The sequence below is a fragment of the Grampus griseus genome, assembly GCF_964374135.1.
Source record: "Grampus griseus genome assembly, chromosome: 1".
Lineage (NCBI taxonomy): Eukaryota > Metazoa > Chordata > Mammalia > Artiodactyla > Delphinidae > Grampus > Grampus griseus.
Genome location: NC_139017.1, coordinates 8,734,166 through 8,756,881, shown reverse-complemented (window position 1 = coordinate 8,756,881; position 22,716 = coordinate 8,734,166). Strand labels below are relative to the sequence as shown.

General features: G+C 37.5%; 1 protein-coding gene across 1 annotated transcript in view; it reads left to right on the top strand.

Annotated features, from left to right (window-relative positions):
- The window catches only part of CDC73 (cell division cycle 73), a 92,211-nt gene that overhangs the window by 14,171 nt on the left and 55,324 nt on the right, over nt 1-22,716 (top strand). Inside the window, exons 7-10 of the mRNA XM_082648736.1 lie at nt 373-589; nt 4,398-4,496; nt 6,265-6,343; nt 7,981-8,045. Coding sequence (XP_082504862.1) covers nt 373-589; nt 4,398-4,496; nt 6,265-6,343; nt 7,981-8,045 — 460 coding nt within the window. The remainder of the gene's footprint in view (nt 1-372; nt 590-4,397; nt 4,497-6,264; nt 6,344-7,980; nt 8,046-22,716) is intronic.

The window sequence follows — 22,716 nt, the reverse complement described above, 5'->3', positions numbered from 1 at the left end:
AAAACCCAAACAATCTGAAGGGTTTCAGCAAAGCAGTTTTAAAGGCAGGGTGAGGGAGGGATGTCCCAGGGTATGTGATCAGCTTGTGCAAAATTCTCTGATTGGGAGGGCAAAAGGTTAAAAAAAATGTGAAAAATTTTTTGCATTGTTCCTTCTAAGAAATTACTAGTTTGCTTATAGTGCAATATTTCTATAGGGTCTCTTTCTTACATAGTTATAAGTTATCAAATATGTCAGTTTTATATATAAGAAGGAAAGCTTAATTATTGCCACTTATAGTGTTATTACCAGGAACTTAAAAATGTCACAGAATATTTTATGATATGCTCAAGAGATCCTTGCTGTGAATATTAAGAAAGAAATTGCTTTCAGGTCTTTGTCCGAAGCTATGTCGGTGGAAAAAATTGCTGCAATCAAAGCCAAAATTATGGCTAAGAAACGATCTACCATCAAGACTGACTTAGATGATGATATAACTGCCCTAAAACAGAGGAGTTTTGTGGATGCTGAAGTAGACGTGACCCGAGATATTGTCAGCAGAGAAAGGGTGTGGAGGACGCGAACAACTATCTTACAGAGCACAGGAAAGGTAATTGAAATATTTTATTTGTTCGTTAGAGTCAGTGTGTGTGTTTCATCTACAGTTGGTTATAAAACTGGTTAAAGTTTCCCATGAGGAGGAAGTTTCAAGTTCATATCTGACAGATCGGTAATAATGTAGACTTCTAAGGGGCCATATTTACCATTCCATTCTAGCATGTGGTTGGTTGTTGGTCACCAGAGAAGCTGATGAAAAAGTCTGATACAAAGCGTGAGTCCCTTTATTTTCACCTCATTTGTAAATCCAAAGAGATCTACAGTTTTCTTGTTGATGAGATTTTTGCTTAAACCTAATGAACAAGGAATATTGATGGCAAGCTCTCTGATCATTAATGCCGTTATTAATTTTTTTCCTCACAAAGTAGAGAACTTAACGAAAATCAGTCAGCAAACATGTATTGAGTGTGTTTGATACGTTATAGTCTGTTAGGTGGATGTTTATTCCTTATTAATGGAGTTGTTTTGTTTTTTGCTACAGGATTGTGGGTTTTCTTCCTTCCCTTTCCTCCCTCCTCCTCCCCTTCTCCCTGTCTCCTTCCCTTCCTATTCATGATTACAAAAACTGCATTAAAAAACATCCTCGTTCATACAGCTTGGTGCATTTATGTCTATATAGCAAAAGGATTAATTCCTAGAAGTGAATTGCTGATTAAAGGAGATATGTACTTTAAATTTTGAAAGATAAGTTGAAAGATACTGGATGTTTAGTATCTTAATACATCTCCAAAAAGGTTGCGTTGATTCTGTTTCACTTACCTCTTTTCACCTGTCTTTTCCTCCCACACATCCGAATTTTCCCTTAAATGTTAATTCTTCACTGATGCCCAGTTCACAGTGGTGATTTGGTGGGAAGGTTTATAGAAGTTATGAGATTACTGATGAAAGTGAACTTTAACATTGGTCCAGGCAGACTGGTTTTCTTTGCAGTTCTTTTTGGATTCTGGCCTTAAGTTTACTGTGCCATTTTAGTAGGAATAAAGCTACTAGAAAAGAATATATGAAGGAAAGAATTCTTTTTCTTTTGTACTTTGACTTGTTTTACAAAGTACTTGAGGTCAAGGTTAAGAATCATTCTCCAGAGCTTAGAATTATAGAGAAATTTGAGAACGTGAGTAAACTTTCATTTTTGTATTTAAAATAAAGTGATCTGTTGATACTCATTTTTACTGCCTAGTATGGCTAATAGTTAAATACTGTTACTTATATTGTTCTACCAACGTTCATTGTAATGTTTGAAATGAACAATTTTCTTTGAGCTCTAGGTGGCAGGATTGTACCATCATTTCAAAACTTAGTGTTCTAATATAATTTACTGTTGTTGGCACCAATGTGTAATTTTAAAAGTAAGTTAATACTAGAAGAACTGTTTGGTAGCTAGGTTTGTTTCTATGAGTATGAACATTTTTAAAAGTCAAAAGCAACAATTTTAACTGAAACCCCTCTCTGTATACTGTTCTCATCTGCAAAACTCTAAAATAAACCCTCTAAAAAAACCTTTTTAGGTACTTATAGCCCTGAAAGCCCCTGTGATTTTTGACAGATCTTCATTATTACCAGGTATCAGGGCTTTCTTTTTTTCTGAGTTTCCGAAATAAAAGACAGGTTTAAAATTCCATGAAAAATGTAACTACATACTTTTGTAGTTATATTACCACTGCAAACACCCTACAAAAGGCAGCCTGATTTTATAATACTGTTTAAAACATGCTTTTAAACTTACATACACAAGTATATGTTCATCTTTGAAAGATTGATAAAAAGAGATCACTAAAAGGAAGATAATAATCCCCTGTAATTCTACCACACAAAGATAGCTAGTAACATTTTGATTGATTCTTATAGAGTTTGTGTCTCTCATGAAATGCTTTATTATTTTTAAAGTAATGAAATTTGACTTTCATATTTTCAACTATTTTCATAATAGGATTAAGATTTTATTTGCATATGTCACTGTGTTGACCTTCTCACTGCTGGTGCAAAAGCAGTGGTTGGTTAACTGCTGGCATCTTGGCATGAATCAAAGCATTGGCACCAAACTTTGCTAGTAGCCATTTTGTTCTTCACCTACTAATGATGTCCTTGGTGAAATTTGAAAATTTACTAATTTTATTAAATCTTAACCTTTGAGTATATGTCTTTCTAGTATTTTCTGTGATGAAATCAGAGCATACAAAGCACTCCTGCATCCCAAAATCTGATGATTGTCTCCACAAAGAGCACTTGTGCATTTGACATTTTTTCGAAAATGAGGGAAGAAAGCCTGTTCATTCAAGAAATGGAACTGACAGTATTTGTTGCCAGTAATAAAGTGTGAACTTTCATGAGAAAATTAGAATTTGAGAGGTTTCTTTTTGCTACTGAGACCTTAACAGTTTCCTAAATTTAACATAGTGCCACTCTTCCTTGTCCTTACTTTTTGTGCATTTTGGAAAATACTTTTTCATAAAAACAAGTTATTTTTATGTGGAATATTTTTTCCCTCATTTTTGTAGGAATTAATATTTTTAAAATATTTTAGTTTAAATTTCTAATGTGATAAATATTGTAACCTATATAATAAAACTCTTTGGGGTGTGCCGTAATTCTCGAGAGTGGGAAGGGGTTGTGAGACATTTGTTTGCTGTCCTAAAGAATTATAGGAACTTGTAAGTACTATTAGTGGGGCAATGGTTAAAGTTATGTTTCAGGCTATCTCTCCTTTTGTATACATGTTTATTTGTGTAATATTTATTCAGCATCTACCAGCCAGGCACGTGGTGGGCACTCACTAGAGATGCATTGGTCCTGGCTTTCACAGAGGTTATATTCTTTAATAGGAGAGAGATAATTAAATAAGCAGTAATTGTGACATATGACATTATAGGGATGCTACCCAAGAAGGGCAGCTAACTTGGTCTAGAACCACGACGAGAGAATGATACCTAAATAGTAAAAAGTAATTAGGAGGGACAAGCTGTCCAAGCCAAAGAAACAGTATTCTTAATTGTATAGAGAAGAGAAACCACTTGAGGTTCACGAGGACAGGGACGACGTCTCTCTTAGTTGTCATTGTGTCTGAGTGCCAAGCGAGGTGTTTGGCTTATAGTCATAACATGTTGCTTAAAATGATAAGTGATTGACAGGCAGAATTAGAAGAGCCCCAAGGGAACTGAGGGAGAGACTCAGGTAAAAGAAGAATATTTCATGAAGGAAGGAGGAGTCAGATTCGTCAGCTTTGTTCAGTGTTGCTAAGGTTGTTCGTGCAAAAGTTAAGTTAAATTTTTAAATTGCATTCCAACTTAAAAACTTTGAAAAGTGCATGTTGAGTCCTAACAAACAGTATCTTAAAACTTTCAACATCTCATAAAAATTATAGCAGTCTGAAATTAGCACTGGAGTTTATTATACCTAGAAGAGAATATAGTAGTTGATTTCTTTCAGAAGGATTAATTTCTTTTAGAATTAAGAAGCCCCCTTGGCAACAAATCTGCCATATTTTTATTTTTTTTAATATTAACTTGTTTCCTGGTTACATATTTGAATAAATGGAGAATATGAATGAATTTATAGCCAGTTATGCACTTTAAGTAAAATGAAAATAAGTGAGTGACACGGGGTTTATAATAATTGGTCTTTGGGTGAATTTCCTAGTAGCAGTTGATTCTTACTTACTTGTGTAGTAATCATACCTCATTATGATGTAGTAGGGAAGAATTGATAGGAAGAAAACTGAGTCTGAAATTGTTTATTAAGTAAACTTACTGCTTTTGGATATTTAATTTTAAGCAGACTTAATAATTAAAATCCATTTGTTTCAGAATTTTTCCAAGAATATTTTTGCAATTCTTCAATCAGTAAAAGCCAGAGAAGAAGGGCGTGCACCTGAACAGCGACCGGCCCCAAATGCGGCACCTGTGGTAAGAATGTTTTGCTGCTTATGTAGTAATTTTAATGAAAGCGATTATTCCGTGTTGTAATTTTGAAAACATCTTAGAGTATTTATTTGCTTCTTTATTGTATAGTTGACATACAATGTTATATTAGTTTCAGGTACACAACATAGTGATTCTGCATTTATATATATTACAAATTGATCAGAACCGTAAGTCTAGTAACCGTCTGTTAACCATACACAGTTATTGCAGTATTAATGACTGTATTCACTATGCTGTACATTGCATCCCTGTGACTTAATTTTTTTGTAATTGGAATTTTGTACCTCTTAATCCCTTTTACGTATTTTGCCCCAACTCCCCCCAACCCCTTCGGTGACCATCAGTTTGTTCTCTACATCTGTGAGTCTGTTTCTGTTTTGTTTGGTTTGTTGATTTGTTTTCTTTTTTAGATTCCACATATAAGTGAAATCTATGAAGCCAGTTTCATAAGGTTCAGCAAAGGAAAAATAATATGCAAATAAAATCTTTTTATATAGAATTTTTGAAAGTATGTCAAAATTTGGTAGAGTACTAATGCAGTCTTTGCAAGAACTAGTAGTTTTATTTGTTCATGAAATCCTTGGTGTTTACCCTTTTAGAGGTAGTGAATTTTTGCCGGTATTTAGACGAACACTTGAGGTGACTTTCTGGCAAGTTTTTAAGTGCCTCTTATTTGTCAGGCAGTTTGCTGACAAGGATACAGGAGGGACAAGAACGAAAGCCCCTTTGAGCTTGTAGTCTAACGGGACATACAGATGAGTCAGACAGGTAGTGGGGCAGGTGACGTTATGGTGAAACACAGGGCGCCTATGGTCATGAATTGGTTGACATCTTGAATAGCAGCTGGCATGAAACTTATGTCAAATCTTAAAACAGTTCGGCCATTATCTTCTTGACTGAATATTCTCTGTGTTTCCATAATCATTAAAATACTTGAAAATTTTAATGTTTGGCATTTCACAATAGAAGTGTATACCTAGTGACAGTCTTGAATGAGTATCTTTTATTTGGAATAATAATAGCGGTAGCATCCTGTTGTAACGAAATGAAGCATATTTCAGTATTTATGAATACCATGAATTTCCCAAGCAATTTTGGGAATATTCTTTAAATCTGCTTCTTTAGATTATTACAGACTGAGTTTTATATAAAGTATTTTTGAATTAAATTATACATCATTAGATTAGCAAGTTTTTCTCAGTATTTTTAAAAAACACCTTTGTTAGCTTCAGTTTTACACTGTACATTGATACATGGGTTTATTGTCATTGTTATTTATTTAATATAAGGATTAATAATTGGAATAATTCAGTTAAAAGGCTCCAAAGTGTCAGCCCAATAAGCTTTGCATTAAAAATTTTTTTTTGTTAAAGAAAAATAATTCATGACTGGAGACAGTTTATTAATTTGTGAAGAAATTTAAGTAATTAGAATGAAATTACTAAGTACACCGATTTTATTTCTGCAATGTCTAAGAATTTTGCTTTGTGCCTTTGTGCACGTTTACTTGGGGTCCTTTGCCTTGTCCCTGGCAGGGATGGTAATTTTCTAGCAGTAAATAGTATCTTGAAAATCAGCTTCAGATGATTCCCCACTTTTGTCTACTCCTTGTTTTTGTCTTATTGGCTCAAATATTGAGAAGAAGAAGGCTTAGAAAACAATACCCTTATTGTGTTTTTTTATTATGAGTATTAAGTAACAATTTAAACAATATTGACATGTAACTCATAGTTATTATATTTTTCTACAGGATCCCACATTGCGTACCAAGCAGCCTATTCCAGCTGCCTACAACAGGTACGACCAGGAAAGATTCAAAGGAAAAGAAGGCAAGTTACTTAATTTTGGTCTTCCCCTTACCGTGGCCGTGCTGAACTTGAGAGGCACTGTGGCCTGGTGTTCGGGGCAGGGGTTGGCAAACTAACGTCTGCAGGCCAAGTCTGTGCCACCATGTACATGTTTTCGTGAATCAAGTATTGTTGGAACACAGCCACACTCATTCATTTTTGTGTTGCCTGTGGCTCCTTTAGTGCTGTGACAGCAGTTTGAATTGCGACAGAGATCGTGTGGCCTTCAAAGCCTAAAAATACTGTCCAGCATTTTACAGAATAATTTTGATAAGTTACTTTAAGTGCAGTCTCTTTCAGTTTCCTCCTGTGTGTCATTACAATACTAATAGTAGCGTTAGTAGTAGTCCCTATCTTTTAGTGTTATTGTGGGGATTAAACTAGTTAATGAAGTCCCCAGAATAGTAACTGGTATATGTAATAAGCTATCTATAAATATTTACTGCTAGTAGCCTTAATTCTGTTTCTCAGAAGTTTATTTTAGAATGGAAATTCTATATATAAAATCATATTTCCCCATTTATAAAGGTATACATTGAGAACTTGGGAAGCATAGATTTTAGAGTAGGCATGTGAGGACTTGTTTTGTGATAGCTAACACGGCTAATTCAATAGTGAACCATTTCCGCATCAGTAAGATGGCTAGTGAGGGGTGCCTAATGTCAGCGCAACTTCTCTTGGGATCTTCATTTATCTTGACTTCATTCGTGAAAAAATGGGTTAGAGGCAACTAGAAGTTTATCATTTACGATTTTTTTCCTGCATAATCTGAAATCTCCATTTAAGTTTATTAAAGGGTTTGTTGTCTTTATACAGTGAATTTTGTGTGCTGGTTTCATTTGCTGGATAAAGGCATGTACTGAATCCATGGTGTAGAAAGACAGTAATGTGTTCTTTTATCCACTGCAATGTTTTTCTTTTGGGACGAATTATATAAAGTAGGGGTTGACAAATTAGATCCCACAGACCAAATCTGAACCGCCTTGGGCCAAATCAGGCTGTGCTCATTTGTTTACATATGTTGTTCATCCTGCTTTTGCACCACAACTGCAAAATTCAGGAGTCGTGACAGAGACTATATGGCTTGCAGTGTGTAAAATATTTAATATCTGACCCATCACAGAAAGGTATATTGGGCCTCTGTCCTGGAGTCCCTGTCGCTATTTACAACGTTGCTTTTCTGTGAGTTACATAACATATGCTGATGATTGTAATTTTGGAACACAGCTTTTTATAAGTTAAGGAGGTCTCATGGTGTTAGATGCTTTTAGTGGTGCTGTAGTTGAATATTAGGACTAAATAATTTGGGGGTTATAAAGTATTTTATTCAATCTAATTTTTGATATTTCCAACCAACTATATGACCGTTGAACATGGTTTTAGAGTCCTAACCAGCTTCTGCATTTTGGGCTCATTGGTGTGTATTGAATGTATTTTGGAGACCAGTACTCCTTTTAAAGTTTCTAACTTCACAAGTATATAATTTAACTTTATATCTATAGTAGATTCAAGGCTTTGTCATTCTGTTGAACTGTCAGATATAATGTAGATTATTACTTTAGGTTTGTTCTTTATCATGAAATATGTAAAGTCTAATGGTAACCTCCCTTTCTTTATAGAAACGGAAGGCTTCAAAATTGACACTATGGGCACCTATCATGGTATGACGCTGAAGTCTGTAACGGTAAGTCACTCTGAATGCAGAGGTTCTTTTGTTCCATTCATTTTATGTGAGTAGCAGATGTTGAAGGAAATCTTTGTTCTCCAACATTTTCAATTTCATACATTTATCTTTAATGACCAGTTGTGCTGACAGAGCTGTGGGGTGATTATTTGATTCATGGGTGTCTTTTTTTTTTTAAACTGAGTGTAAAGAAAAGCTGCTTTGATTAACTTGCAAGTAGATTGTATGCTACCTGGTTAGAGAATTTAAAGTCAGTGAGGAGTTACGAGATTCAATTTGGGAGAGTTCTTTGCCATGATATCTCATGTTATTAAAATGTAACGCTGGGCTTCCCTGGTGGCACAGGGGTTGAGAGTCCGCCTGACGATGCAGGGGACGCGGGTTCGTGCCCCGGTCTGGGAAGATCCCACATGCCGCGGAGCGGCTGGGCCCATGAGCCATGGCCGCTGAGCCTGCGCGTCCGGAGCCTGTGCTCCACAATGGGAGAGGCCACAACAGTGAGAGGCCCGCATACCACAAAAAAAAAAAAAAAAAAAAAAAGTAACGCTTTACGCTCTAAAAAGACAGATTGCAGTGATTGATGTCATGCTGCAAGTTGCATACTTGACACAGCCAAATACATGACGTCCATGATTATAAGCCTTTGGCTCACTTTTGGCAAACTTTCTTTTTTTTTTTTAATGTCCTAAAGATGGTCATTTCTAGGTGATCTGACCAAGGCCCGTTTTTTTTTAAATAAGTTTCAGTTGTACAACATTGTAGTAACATCTGTGTATGCTACAGAGTGATCACCACCACAAGTCTAGTTACCATACACCATACAGCTGACCCCTTCACCCATTTCACTCACCTCGCAACTACCTATCCCTTTGGTAACCACTAATCTATGCAATAATCTTTGTTATCTGTGAGTCTTTGTTCTTTTTTTAGTTTCTGCACTGATATTTGTCTTTATATGTATTTTGCTAAAACACTTATTTTTAAATTGTCATCAGATTTGTTTTTGTATTATTGAAACTGTACGTGGACGCATTATTCATTCAACAAGTGCTTATGAGTATTTGTGTCAGACCGTGTTCTGGTTGCAAGGGTTGTTGCTGTGAATAAGCCAGATAGGACTCTTTACAGAAAGGAGTGAGAGAGGCCTCTCTGAGGAGGTGACAGTTGAGCCAGAGCCTGGTGACAAGCATTCCATGAAAGACACGCAGGGTCAGGATTGAGGCCCATACAGCAGCACGCAGGCCAGTGTCTCCAGAGTCGAGTGGGTGAGGGGAAGGTGGTAAAAGGTTAGGTACACCCATTTTATGAGATCTGCCTAGGTCTTCCTGACTTCAAAAGGTAACTCATAGCTGTAAGATTGAACTTAAATTTTTAAAGATTTATTTATTGACCTTTTCTTGGGGTCAGAACTTGCCTCCTCGCCATTCCCCAAGTGAATTATGGAACTGATGTTGTTACCCTGGTGTAGCCATCAAAATAAGTTTTTTTGTGGTTAACTGTTGCTGCTGTTGGTTTTACTTTTGTCTCATCTAAAATGCCATGAAATTGATTTCATTACTGAGCTTCCGAGCAATTGGTAAAATCAGTGATAGTTTTTAATAGATGCTTTTTACAGAACAGTTTTTCTGAAATCCAAGGACAGCTTCTTAATTAAACAATGTGTGAATGATAAGGCTCTACTTCCTTATCAAAGTCTTTGTTCCTAAATATACTTATAAGAGGCGAACAGTTCTATGGTGTGTGATTTTACAGAACTAATCACAAAAAGACACTGTGTAGGAACGCAGCAGAAAGACTAGAAATGGTCAAATTGTTAGTACTTCCAATATTTTAATGCCCAGTTTGCATCTCTGTGCTGCTTGTGGCCTGATTCATTTAGCAGTTGTTATTGAGAACTTTGAACCTGAAAGCTTTGAAATTACTCTGATAATTGTTTCTTTTTAGTTGAATCTCAAACTTATCCTTTCAGTGTAATGTTTTTTCCTCCTCTTTTTTTCTTTTGAAACTGTTACCTGTTTGTGAGCTTGCAAGTTTCACCAACTTTCTACCTCATTCTCCAGTTAAGAAAGTTTCTGTTATGAGATCCACCCAGACATACCAAGCAGTTAAGAGTATGTTAAAGGCTTTGTTGCACAGATGTGACTTCCTTTCTAATTTATGTGCAGCTCTGCTACCATTGTTCTTCAGGGTTTTGATATGCCTGGTTGATGTACAGAGTTACAAAGATTAGTTTCAATCTGCATTAGGATTGATCTGCATGTCTTTTAAGTTCAAGACACCAGAGTTCTCTCAGATGTTAGACTAAATTAATAAGTCACATTATGCAGACTAGAAAATTTTCATACAAATGAGTTTTTTTCTGTATCTGTTACAGAGAAGGAAGGGGTATGTGTTTTGATAATATTTCATAAGAACCATAAGTTATTGAAATCTATAGAAATAAGGGCCCAGGCAGTATATTTTGTAACACTTTGTAAAGATAATAATTTGTTGAAGTTTATTATAGGAACAGAAGCTCAGGTACCTTAAAGTTACAAGTTTGTAAAGTATAGCTTTTGAATTGTGCCAAGAAATACAGAGACACACCACCTCTAAGAGTAGTTAGAGGGCTTTCCTGGGTTGGGACACTTCCCCCAAAATATGTCACTTGGGTTCTATAATGTTTAAGAAATACTGGATTAAGCAGATTTTGTGGTATAGGAATCTCATCGTTTTTAATGTATAAATCTCTCTCTCTTTTTTTTTTTTTTTCGGTACGCGGGCCTCTCACTGTTGTGGCCTCTCCTGTTGCGGAGCACAGGCTCCGGACGCGCAGGGTCAGCAGCCATGGCTCACGGGCCCAGCCGCTTCGCGGCATGTGGGATCTTCCCAGACCAGGGCACGAACCCGTGTCCCCTGTATCGGCAGGCGGACTCTCAACCACTGCGCCACCAGGGAAGCCCCTATAAATCTCTTAATTGGAACACAGGAGTATGGACTCTTTCCCAAGCTTGTTTAACCCCCAAGTTTGCCCCTCTCCTCCCTTCTGTTGAGAATACTGCAAAGAACCAGAGTTGCATAGAATCAGTTTAATTGAAGCTATCTTAGGAGTCGTGGTTTGGGAGTAGAAACCGTTCAGTATGGGGGACATCAGAATATATTTTCATGTATTCCTTCAGTGAAAGGGGCCGTTTTAGACTAAGAAAATGCCACTTGATAATGCTTTTCATTGTATAGTAAATAAGGGAGATGATGAAGACCTTTTTTTGTTAGGTAGTAGCAAGGAACTTATCTGTGGTTCCACCGGAGAGGGAATAAGAAAGATATGATCATAGTTCATTGTTATTATTTATAAAGATTTGGAAATCCTTTATCAAGAACTACTTTATTTTAATCTCCCAATCTAGCTTGTTGATGTTCACGTGGAAAGGCCACGTGTTCTAGCCTCTGTTTATTCTTTCCTCTGTTCTTACTGAATATCATTGACTCTCGATAACCTTGCTGTCTTCATTTTTGAGGAAACCTTTTGCACTCTGAAATCATACAGATCAGAAGCTTCCCTTTAAGGTCGTTATTTGAAGAGACTCCAACAGACATCGTAGTTCTTATGATCTCTTTTGGGAAACCATTTTTTTGATAGTAAGTAAACTTGGGTGGATTTTCAGTATCTGTGTTAGAGGTCTAATATTATCACTGTCAACTTTCACTTTTGAGAAGGATCCAGAATCTCAGTCTCCTCCAAGTTACATTCTTAAGCAGGAATACATACATCAGTAACCGCCCCATTCCCTGTTCTATAAAGCTTGCTTCGTTCTCATTTGGTGGTCAGTTAACGTGTTCATCCCTGCTTGAAATGTTACGGGAGTGTGCTAGTACCAGTGCTCTCTGGAGGTGGGCCTAGAGCCGGGGCCAGGAGGAGATGGAGGTAGCTGATTAAGACGTTGTTACTCAAGACTCTCCTTCCCTTCCCTCCCTCTACTCTTCCTTCAGCAGATATTTCTTGAGTACTTTTGTATGCCATGTACATGCTAGGTGCAGGGACATCGAAGATGAAGAAAACCAGACATATGCGTATGGGCTTTTTTAATGGTCTGTTGGAGGAGAGACACATCAGTCAGTCACTCAGATGTGAAATTATGACTGTGCCACGTGTGTGCAGATGCATTGAGCCGTGAGAACCTAAAGTTGGAGGATTTTCTGTGGGAGTCGGAACACTTCATTTGAGGAGGTAGTACTTGAAGTGAGATCCAGAGTTTGAGTAGAGGCTGACTTGAAGATTGCAGGAAAGTGCATTTTAGGGAGAGTGAACAGAAGGCAGGAGTAGATGCCCTGGTGGGAAGAGCATGGCACTTAGAAAGATTTGGAAGGAGACTGGTGATTGTGTGGACTCGAAGGATGCCTCTGGGAAAGTTTCTTTCTAGAGGTAGGTACAGCCTGCCTGTCTGTGCGTGCCAGGGCCTCTCTGCACGCTTCTGGGGCCATTCTTTGTGCCAGTCTAAATGTGGCCCCACGCTTACCGCAGTAGTAATTCCAGGGTTTATTTTACTCACCAACACTTAAAGAATCAGAGTATGTCACGTAAGCAGGCTGGATTTCCAGCTTCTTTTGAGAGGCCTCTGGCATGACTGGGCGCTGGGCCCACAGTCCAGCGTGGCAGACCCACGTCCCCTGAGCAGGACACCTTCCGCACCTGGGACGTGTTCCCCCGGTAGCCTCAGGCCTCGCCACTCTGGTCTTTTCTGTCGCCTTCTTCACTTATTTACACCACCTTCTTAGGCCCTATTGGCCTTTCAGTATGAAATCCCTGCTCTAAATAGAGGCAGTGCTAGCTTGTTAAAGAGAAGTCAGTCACTTGGAAACACAGATTTAAGGCTTTGAAGTCAGTCCTGGCTTTGAATCTCAGCTCTTCCACTCATTCCACCACTAATGAAGTTGAGAAGGTTATGTAACCTTTCTATCAGTGGTCTTGTTTTTATTTTATAATAAAGACATTAGAATTTATATTACAGTATTATTGATGAGTGAAACAGGCACTGTGTAAAGTGCTCAACACAAAAAGGACTCAACAGATAAATAATGGCTACTTTTATTATGAATTTATAATTTTATGTATAATCTCAGCTTGTCATATGTGTAAATGTAGGCAACTGTAGCTTCAGTGATGAACTTGATATTACATGTTTAATGATACAATTTTCATTCAAAGCTATGAAGACTAGTTTACTTAAACATTATGAGAACCCTTTTCTTCTCCAGTAACTGGGATATTTTTACTCTAGCTGTGTGTGTTTATCTTAAGGTAAAGTTCTTTATCCTTGGAGAGAAAATTGCTACAAAGACATTATCGTTTTAAGTGTGTGACAGCTTAGCTAGTTAGGCTTTTCCATTTACTTGTTAGGGCTCATATATAGGAAGAAATGTCATTTACTTAGATTTAAATTATTTACTTTGATCCAAAAAGTATGTAACTGTTGAGATTTTAATATATGGTCACAGAATTATAAGTAGGAATATTACTTCTACAATTTATAATTTGTTGCATTCTACATTTAGATTGGCATATTATTTTGCTCGAGAATATTATATTACACTTGAAATAATTTTCAGAACTTGTTGCCTCTCTTGCTGTTTCAGGGAACTGGGGTGGTTCTGTCCTATGTCAGCCTGACCAACATAAAGGTGTACCCCCTAAACAAACCAAACATTGTGTGTTTTCTGTCAGTAACTCGTTATATGTCTTAAGCTTTTGAAAGTCAACTTTATACTTTTACTGTCTGTTACATGAAGTAATACTTAACTGTTAACATATTAGTATTTTGTGCATAGTTCATTTTTTTATTATATCTGCATTTTCATAGACTTTTCTAAGATTTCATCACTAAACTGGACAATGTTGTTTCTCTGTACTCAAAACTTCCCTTCTATCCCTTTTATAGTAGTTTTCCCCAAGTGATTTTTCCAGATTTTTGGGTTAAAAAAATTTTTTTTATAATGTTGTGCTCGTTGTAGATTTGGCGCATACCTCCATATAAGGGAGACAGAAGAAGAGAGAAGAATATTGTAATCATACAATATTATGATTTCTTTGCCTGTTTGTTGCAGCAAATTAGGCATCGGTTTTCTCATCTGAAAAGTGGTATTATAATAACCTCCTCTGAGGTCTTCAGGGTTTCAAATGTGCACAGGTGTACCTAGTTCAGCATTGTTCTTTCAGTGCTTTTTGTAGCACTGAATTAATTGTAGTTATGAACTTTTTACACTGAATAATACAGAGCTTCTGTTCATCCACACTTTTTAAAATTAGTTGGGTGGATAAGTGGGGGGAGGGATAAATTGGGAGATTGGAATTGACATGTACACACTACTATATATAAAATATATAACTAATAAGAACCTGCTGTATAGCACAGGGAACTGTACTCAATACTCTGTAATGGGCTTTATGGGAAAAAAATCTTTAAAAAAAAAAAAGAAAAGAGTGGATATATGTATAGGTATAACTGATTCACTTTGCTGTACACCTGAAACTAACACAACATGGTAAATCAATTAGACTCCAATAAAAATTTTAAAAAATTAATTAGAAAATAAAAAACAATTGGGTGGTATGTAGAGTGAACACTTATTTGGGTGGGTATTAATCTCCTTACATTGATACCTTCTTAAAGGTATTAAAATCTCAGTTTACATTAATATTTTGTCAGCATATGATCAGCATTTTGATGCTGATATACTTAGAAAAAATGAATAATAGCTCAGATCATATTAATAATTGTCAGAGAATTTTAATGCCTATAAAGTAAAAGTTATTTTTATAATACTGCTTTTTTATACTGTTGCTTTCAGTTTATGGATCTTGTTGAGATTTATTGACAATCCATTGCACAATGGATGGTGCTTTTGGAGTAAGCATATACAGTTAAACTCCATTAATTTAGCTTTGCATTTCATTAAAGAATAATTATCGGTTTATCCAAAATGCCTTAAAATTTTAATAATGCCTGTAACATACCTTTTAAAATTATTCTACCAGTGACCATATATTTAATGCCATGATCACACAATTTCTGAGACTTATTTTGAAAGAAGCATAGACAAAGTTATTCTTCACACGTATGTTAGAAGTAATTTAGAAAACCATTGTATAATTTTTAATAATAATGTTAACATCACTTTGTTTCAAAGTGTTTTATTATTGGTTATTGTGAGAACAGGAGAAAACAGAAGCCAGTTTGGAAATATAATGGTATTTTGTTAATACGATAAAAATTTATACTATGAAATTTCAGCTTGATTATATAAATTCTTTTCACTGTAGTTCCATATGAAATGCTGCAGTTATATACATGACTCAGATGTGCACAAAACCAAACTTTAATTTTCATTCAATTTAATATTCTCTCTTGGACATACTACAATATAGTCTTTTATTCTAATTTCTATTTACCTTCATCACTACAGCTTTATTCAGTTTTAACAAAATTAATATCATTATTGAACATATTTCATCACTTTTAAGTTCTAACTTCTCAGTGTATTTTTAGACTAACCACTGCTGTTCTTTAACTTAGACATGATTTTATTTTATATATTTTTCTTCATTAATTTGAGGAAAAAAGATTAATATTTAATATCATGACATGATTTGAATCCGTTTGTTCATAATTAAAAAACAGTATATTAATTACATACTGTAATTGGGTATTTAGATATTTTCTTGTTGGGTACTTTTCTGTTGGCTGTTGTTGGCTGAGTTTTAGTTTGCTCTTTCAATTTCTAGGTCTTCATAAATTGATTTAAATCTTCAATGAATTTCTAATCTTTTGTATAAATCCCACATTCACATTTTATTTTCTTAGTGTCTTAGTGCTTTTCTCTTAATACTCATTGGATTGTGTAGTTAGTTCATCCCTTCCCCTCCCCTCTGTCCCACACCCTGCCAACCTCATTTGATCTTTAATTCTAAGTTTTGGTTTCTTTTCCAGGTCTTTTTCTTGATGGATGTTTCTTTTAGTGTTGTTCTTCTTGTCTTTCCTGCTTCTCCTGTTCCTCTGTGAGTGACTGTTCCCACGTTTATTTTAAATATCTGTTTTTTGGTTGGTACGCGAGCCTCTCACTGTTGTGGCCTCACCCGTTGCGGAGCACAGGCTCCGGACGCGCAGGCCCAGCGGCCATGGCTCACAGGCCCAGCTGCTCCGCGGCATGTGGGATCTTCCCGGACCAGGGCACGAACCCGTGTCCCCTGCATCGGCAGGCGGACTCTCAACCACTGCGCCACCAGGGAAGCCCTAAATATCTGTTTTTTAAAGACTCTTAGTTGCTTCTTGTCCGGATAAATCTTACTGTTTAGAACTAAGTTTTTTTTTGAAATTTCAGAATGGTGCTTTACTGTGAATAAGTTGAAGACACGCTCATTTGAAATGCTAAGGAATTAAAGCTTTTAAGATTTTTATTTTTGTTTTAATTGGAGACAAAAGTCATACCATAGAACTCAGGTAATTGTCTCGTTGTTGACATCATATTTTATGTTATTGAAAAAGCATTTGTTCCTCAACATTTAGGTTTGTGCAGAAGTATATAAGATCAAACACAAAATTATTTTGAAATCAAGTCAATTTAACATTTTTACAAATTACCATTTAAGACAGAAAGAGTTAATTCAGTATTTTATTGTCATCTACAAACAGTGAATTCTGGACACTATCAAACTAATCATTTATCTCCCCTAATTTTGATTTTTTTTTTTTTTTTTTTTTTTTGCGGTACGCGGGCCTCTCACTGTTGTGGCCTCTCCCGTTGCGGAGCACAGGCTCTGGACACGCAGGCTCAGCGGCCATGGCTCCCGGGCCCAGCCGCTCCGCGGCATGTGGGATCTTCCCAGACCGGGGCACGAACCCGTGTCCCCTGCATCGGCAGGCGGACTCTCAACCACTGCGCCACCAGGGAAGCCCCCTAATTTTGATATTTTAGATAGGTGCTTCAGTCTTCTTGCAGTGTCTTTTTGTCATTTCTATCTTATATGTGTGTTGCCATAAACATCCTGAAATTCAGTTCCTTATATATTTTAATATACGAAGTTTGAGAATTAAAATTAAGCAGCTCTTTGACCTTTCAGAAGAATTTTAACTTCTATTATGTAGAAGGCTTTTAGTTTTCTTTATAAACGCCACCCCCCCAAAAAAAATTCAGCTTCTGATATGATTGGAGTATTATAATTTATTTTAAAAGGCTGTACAAAATACTTCATAGTGTCCTTAGGAATTGTTTGCTTTTAACATGGAGAGCTACGTTATAATAACCAACCATTCTGATAGTAACTTTGTGGATACATTATAATTCATCAATAACTTTAGTACATATTATGATATCCTCCCCTCCCCCCATCCCAAAGTTACTTTAACAGGAAAAATAAATGTTAAAAGCTTAACTATTTAAATTGTTTGGGGAAACATTCTTTCTTTATCTGGATTAAATGTAATAGATACAATTGATTTAATACCGTCTAATAAGGTAATAAATGCCAATTTTGGGGAGACCTGTGATACACATTTGATTTATTTCTAAACTTCCTGAGTCATTATTAGTATTTTTGAAAAGTTTTTATAGTTTTTTTTTTAAAGCTTTAAACATCAGTGTAAAGGTTACAGGTTAGTAGATTTTACAAAAACGTGCTTCAGTATGGCACACTGGTAGTATTACATTTATATTTTACATTGGAACCCTCTTGTAGATCACTGAAGACCAATCCCTAGACATACAGTCTGGTTCTAAGTACCTGAAGAATTTTCACCACTGTCTTTGTGATGTAACAGATCAAAGCTGGTGTTGAGCGCCTGTGCAGAACATTATTCTCCCCTGCAAAGATCAGTTGTGTGGATCCCAAGTTGCCTAATAGGGTGGCATTTCCTTAGTAGTTTGCCATGGCCCAGAGAACGGCTGAGAAACTGGGTAATATTAATATACCGGGAGAGATTGATTCATTGTTCAAGCTTATGAAACAGTAACATTTGAAATGCTAAATGCTGATTAATTAATTTCGAGTGAGAAATGTAATATCCAAGGGCAGTGGGCATTCAGTTCCTCTATCCAGCACATACACGTTCTCCCAGTAGAGAAGCTACTTGGAGATCAGAGGTAATGATATTTGCATCTCTTCAGTAAAGGAAGATATACTGCAAAGGCCAGGGAACCTTTAGTCTTGGTCACTGCTTAGATAGGCTTTGACTTCTCATCCTGTTGGTGTGTCTGACTAATCCATCTCCTAGTGGATACGATGTAGTTCTTTAGATGGACAGATGACTGATTCAGCTTTAGGACTAACATCTCATTCTGTTGCGTTTGACTTATTTAAAAAATGTTGGAGACATTTGCCTAGTGGCCATTGCCTGTGTACTGTAGTTAAAACTATTATTTCTATTTATCTTAGGAAATGCAGGAATATTAAATGAAAATTATTACTGATGGATTTGGATTTTAGACTGACAGCAGTGAGAAGCTGTAAGATTTATCTCCTGGTACTGAAGGAATTAAATTTTTATTAATAAAACTTCAGTAATCAGGAACTTTTTTAAAATTTATTTATTGTTGGCTGTGTTGGGTCTTTCTTGCTGCACACAGGCTCTCTCTAGTTGCGGCGAGCAGGGGCTACACTTCGTTGCGATGCGCGGGCTTCTCATCGTGGTGGCTTCTCTTGTTGCGGAGCATGGGCTCTAGGCACACGGGCTTCAGTAGTTGTGGCTCTCAGGCTCTAGAGCGCAGGCTCAGTAGTTGTGGTGCGCGGGCTTCATTGCTCCACGGCATGTGGGATCTTCCCGGACCAGGGCTCGAACCCGTGTCCCCTGCCTTGGCACGTGGATTCTCAACCACTGTGCCACCAGAGAAGCCCCTGTAATCAGGAACTTTTGATTGCTTAAAGCCAAATAGAATGGACATTTGGTATTTTTTTTAAAGAAAATTTCTCTTAATGAATGAACGTATCAGTTTTTGCTAAGACATCCTCCTGGTTTGTGACAGCATATGATATTTGGGAAACAGAGTTATAAGGCTTTTTGTCTGTCAGGCTGAGAAAACACTTCTACTAAGACAGAGGAGCAGTTGATGAGGGAGTGCTGAGTTAGATGACAGGTGAGGATAGCAGGAAGGTGGAACGGGCTTGCCGAGAAGAGATTAGCAAGCCCACCTTCCTGCCGATGCAGAGCCTGCCTTAAATACACTAAGCTGGAGAGGTGTACAGTCCACTTCTTAATATTACACAAATGGAGAGGGCTTCTTCTTGGTTACCGTCATTTTTTTGACAACCTGGGAACCATCTTGCATGGTTCAATTGCTTAAATATGTACAGCATTCCCTCACCCCCCACCCCGTCCAGATTTTTAAACGTTCTACCAGTCGTGAAAACGACGGCGGCCTGGCACGCATCGTTTACGTGCATTTGCAACTACCTAGCTTCCCTCTCCTTTCCCCCACCATGTTCTTCTGAATCGTCAGGTTCTTCTGAGTATGAAAACTAAACGCAATCAGTGCTCATTAGCTTAAGACTATAACTTATTATTTTTCCTAAACCATCACTGTTTCTAACGTCAGGATGTGCTAGTTTGATCAAAGGCTAATTTTCTAGGCCTGGACAGTTGATATAATGGGAAATAGGTTATTTTTTCTTTGAAATAAATGCCAGTAGACAGGTGGTGCATACTCACGAGATGAATAATGAATAATGTCAAAGCAAGTTTTAATGATGCCTACTGTCTTCCCTGAACGTAATGGGGGAAGAAAGAGGAAAACACCTTAGGTAGCTTGCACCCTCCTCAAGTTAGGTGGCCTGGCCTAGGACATCATCAGCCCAGAGAAAGGAGCATCTTTCTCTAATTTTCTTCCAACAGACAATGCCCCTTTGCAATTTCTTCCCCTCTAAGGGGCTCTGTTTTGCAAAGCAGTTACTGAATTCCACCCCCCATTTTTCTTTTCTTTTTTTTTTTTTTTTTTTTTTTGCGGTATGCGGTCCTCTCACTGTTGTGGCCCCTCCCGCTGCGGAGCACAGGCTCCGGATGCGCAGGCCCAGCGGCCATGGCTCGTGGGCCCAGCTGCTCCACGGCACGCGGGATCCCTCCGGACCGGGGCACGACCCACGCCCCCCGCATCGGCAGGCGGACCCTCAACCACTGCGCCACCAGGGAAGCCCCCCCCATTTTTCTTAATTATGAAAAATTTCAAACATAAGTATAATTAGAGAAAATAGTGTATGATTTTTAAAATCTGCCCATCACACAGATTCTATAATTATTTTTTAACCACTTTTACTTCAGCTGTTCCACAGCTCCCTTTTTTCCTGAAGTACTGTGAAGCAAAACCCAGACACTGACACTTTGTTCCTACTTACTCTGCACTTCTAAAAAAACATGGACTTTTTTTTTTAATGTAGGCATTATTGCATATAACAAAAAAAAATTAATTGTTGGTATCATCTAATACACAGTTCATTTTCCAGTTTCTTTGATTTTTCTGAAAAATCTTTTTTTGCAGTTCATTTGTTGGAAATAGGATCCAAACAAGCACCAATAGTTGCATTTAGTTGATAGGAGTCCTATATGTCTTTTATTCTAGATTAGAAGTTCGTAATATATTTTTTTTTTTGGTGCCATGAACTTATTTAGTAGACTGGCGAATCCTATGATTCTTCTCTCTGAATAATGTTTTTAATGCATAAAATAAAATACATAAGATAACAAAACTAATTTATTGAAATAAAATTATCAAAATTTTGAGAAACATAACTTTATGACATGGTATTGAACTTCGTGTTGCTTTTACTGATGCATTATATAACAAGATCTAGGGACAAATCTAATAAATTCCAGAATTTTAAAGTATGACCATACACAGTATTTCAAGATATCTGTAAGAGTAATGTGATATGAAAATACTTGATTTCTGTTGGTGACAAAGTCAGAACTGTTATTAATAGTACTGTGGTTTGTTGCCTTCATTCATGAAAGAAGGAAATGTCAGTTTCTGTTAGAGGTTGGTGAAAATAAAACTGTGAATTTTTTTCCCATCCATATTAGGGGCCCCTCTGATTTCTATCGACAGCTCTCTACTCTAGAGTTCTGCTTCACTGGCTTTTTTCTGTTTTTCTACAGACATGTCAAGTTCTTCTCAACCTCTTGGCCGTTGTCTTTGTATTTCTGTTTGCCTGGATCATTCTTCCTCTTGCTCTTAATAAGACTGGCTCCTCAAAATTCAGATCTCAGTTTAAAGGTTACTTTTCCAGGAAGACCTCCCACTTTTTTTTCTGCTAGTAATCTTATTTATTTGTTTACATTAACAATTTTCTTCGAATATGAAGATCCGAAGGTAGGAAGCACATCTTGTTGCCCTCCACCATCTCCCCAGTGCTGAGAACAGGGTAGTGGGCACATAGGTGTTGCTTGAAAAGTATTGAATGGATGACTTTTTAAAAAATTAATTAGTTAATTTATTTGTGGCTGCGTTGGGTCTTCGTTGCTGCACGTGGGCTTTCTCTAGTTGTGGCGAACGGGGGCTACTCTTGGTTGTGGTGCACGGGCTTCTCATTGCGGTGGCTTCTCTTGTTGCAGAGCACGGGCTCTAGGCACGCGGGCTCAGTAGTTGTGGGGCGTTGGCTCAGTAGTTGTGGTGCATGGGCTTAGTTGCTCTGTGGCATGTGGGATCTTCCAGGACCAGGGCTCGAACCCATGTCCCCTACATTGGCAGGTGGATTCTTAACCACTGCACCACCAGGGAAGCCCCTGAATGAGTGATTCTTAAGCCCATGTTATCCGTATATTTTTAGTTACTTTGCATCCTTTCATATGCATGTAGAGTAGTAGTTAAGATTTATTATTGTTATTGATGCTTTGTAATATATAGGCCCTCAGTGCCACTTGACAATCCTTCTATACATTTTTCAGTGGCTCTTTATTATGTTATCCTTGGTGAATCAGGTTCTCGTACAGCGTCTTCTCTCTCCTCATGCCCTCAGTGCCCAGGCCAGGATTTTAGGCCTTGGCACTCATGCCTTCTCCCTCACCGCAAGTGTCCACACGTCGTGAAGGCCTGTGGACTGCACTTGCTAACATCTCTGGAATTTTTTTTTTTTTTTTTTTTTTTTGCGGTACGCGGGCCTCTCACTATTGTGGCCTCTTCCATTGCGGAGCACAGGCTCCAGACGCACAGGCTCAGCGGCCATGGCTCACGGGCCCAGCCGCTCCGTGGCATGTGGGATTTTCCCGGACTGGGGCACGAACCCATGTCCCCTGCATCGACAGACAGACTCTCAACCACTGCGCCACCAGGGAAGCCCCCACATCTCTGGAATTCTTATCTCCGGATCACTACCGTCCTTCCTGGTCCAACTATTTCTGTATCTTCCCTGGATTATGCAGTGGTCTCCTAGTTTGTGTTTTTGTATCACTCATGCGTCTCCTCATTCTGTTCTCATGTTGCAGCCAGGATGCCTCAAACACTAAAGAAGAGAGGAGCTGTTAGGCATTCACTAGCCTCAATTTTTTTTTCTATTTTCCAAGTATTGTTGTATCTTCATTGGCTTCAGGATTAAAAGCCATATTTTAATAGGTACTATAAGTCTTCATGAGGGTTTACCTGTCTCTCTTTTTACCTTTCTGGCATCAGCTCATACCAATCTTCCTCTTTATTTTTGTGCAATGGTTTACTCTAA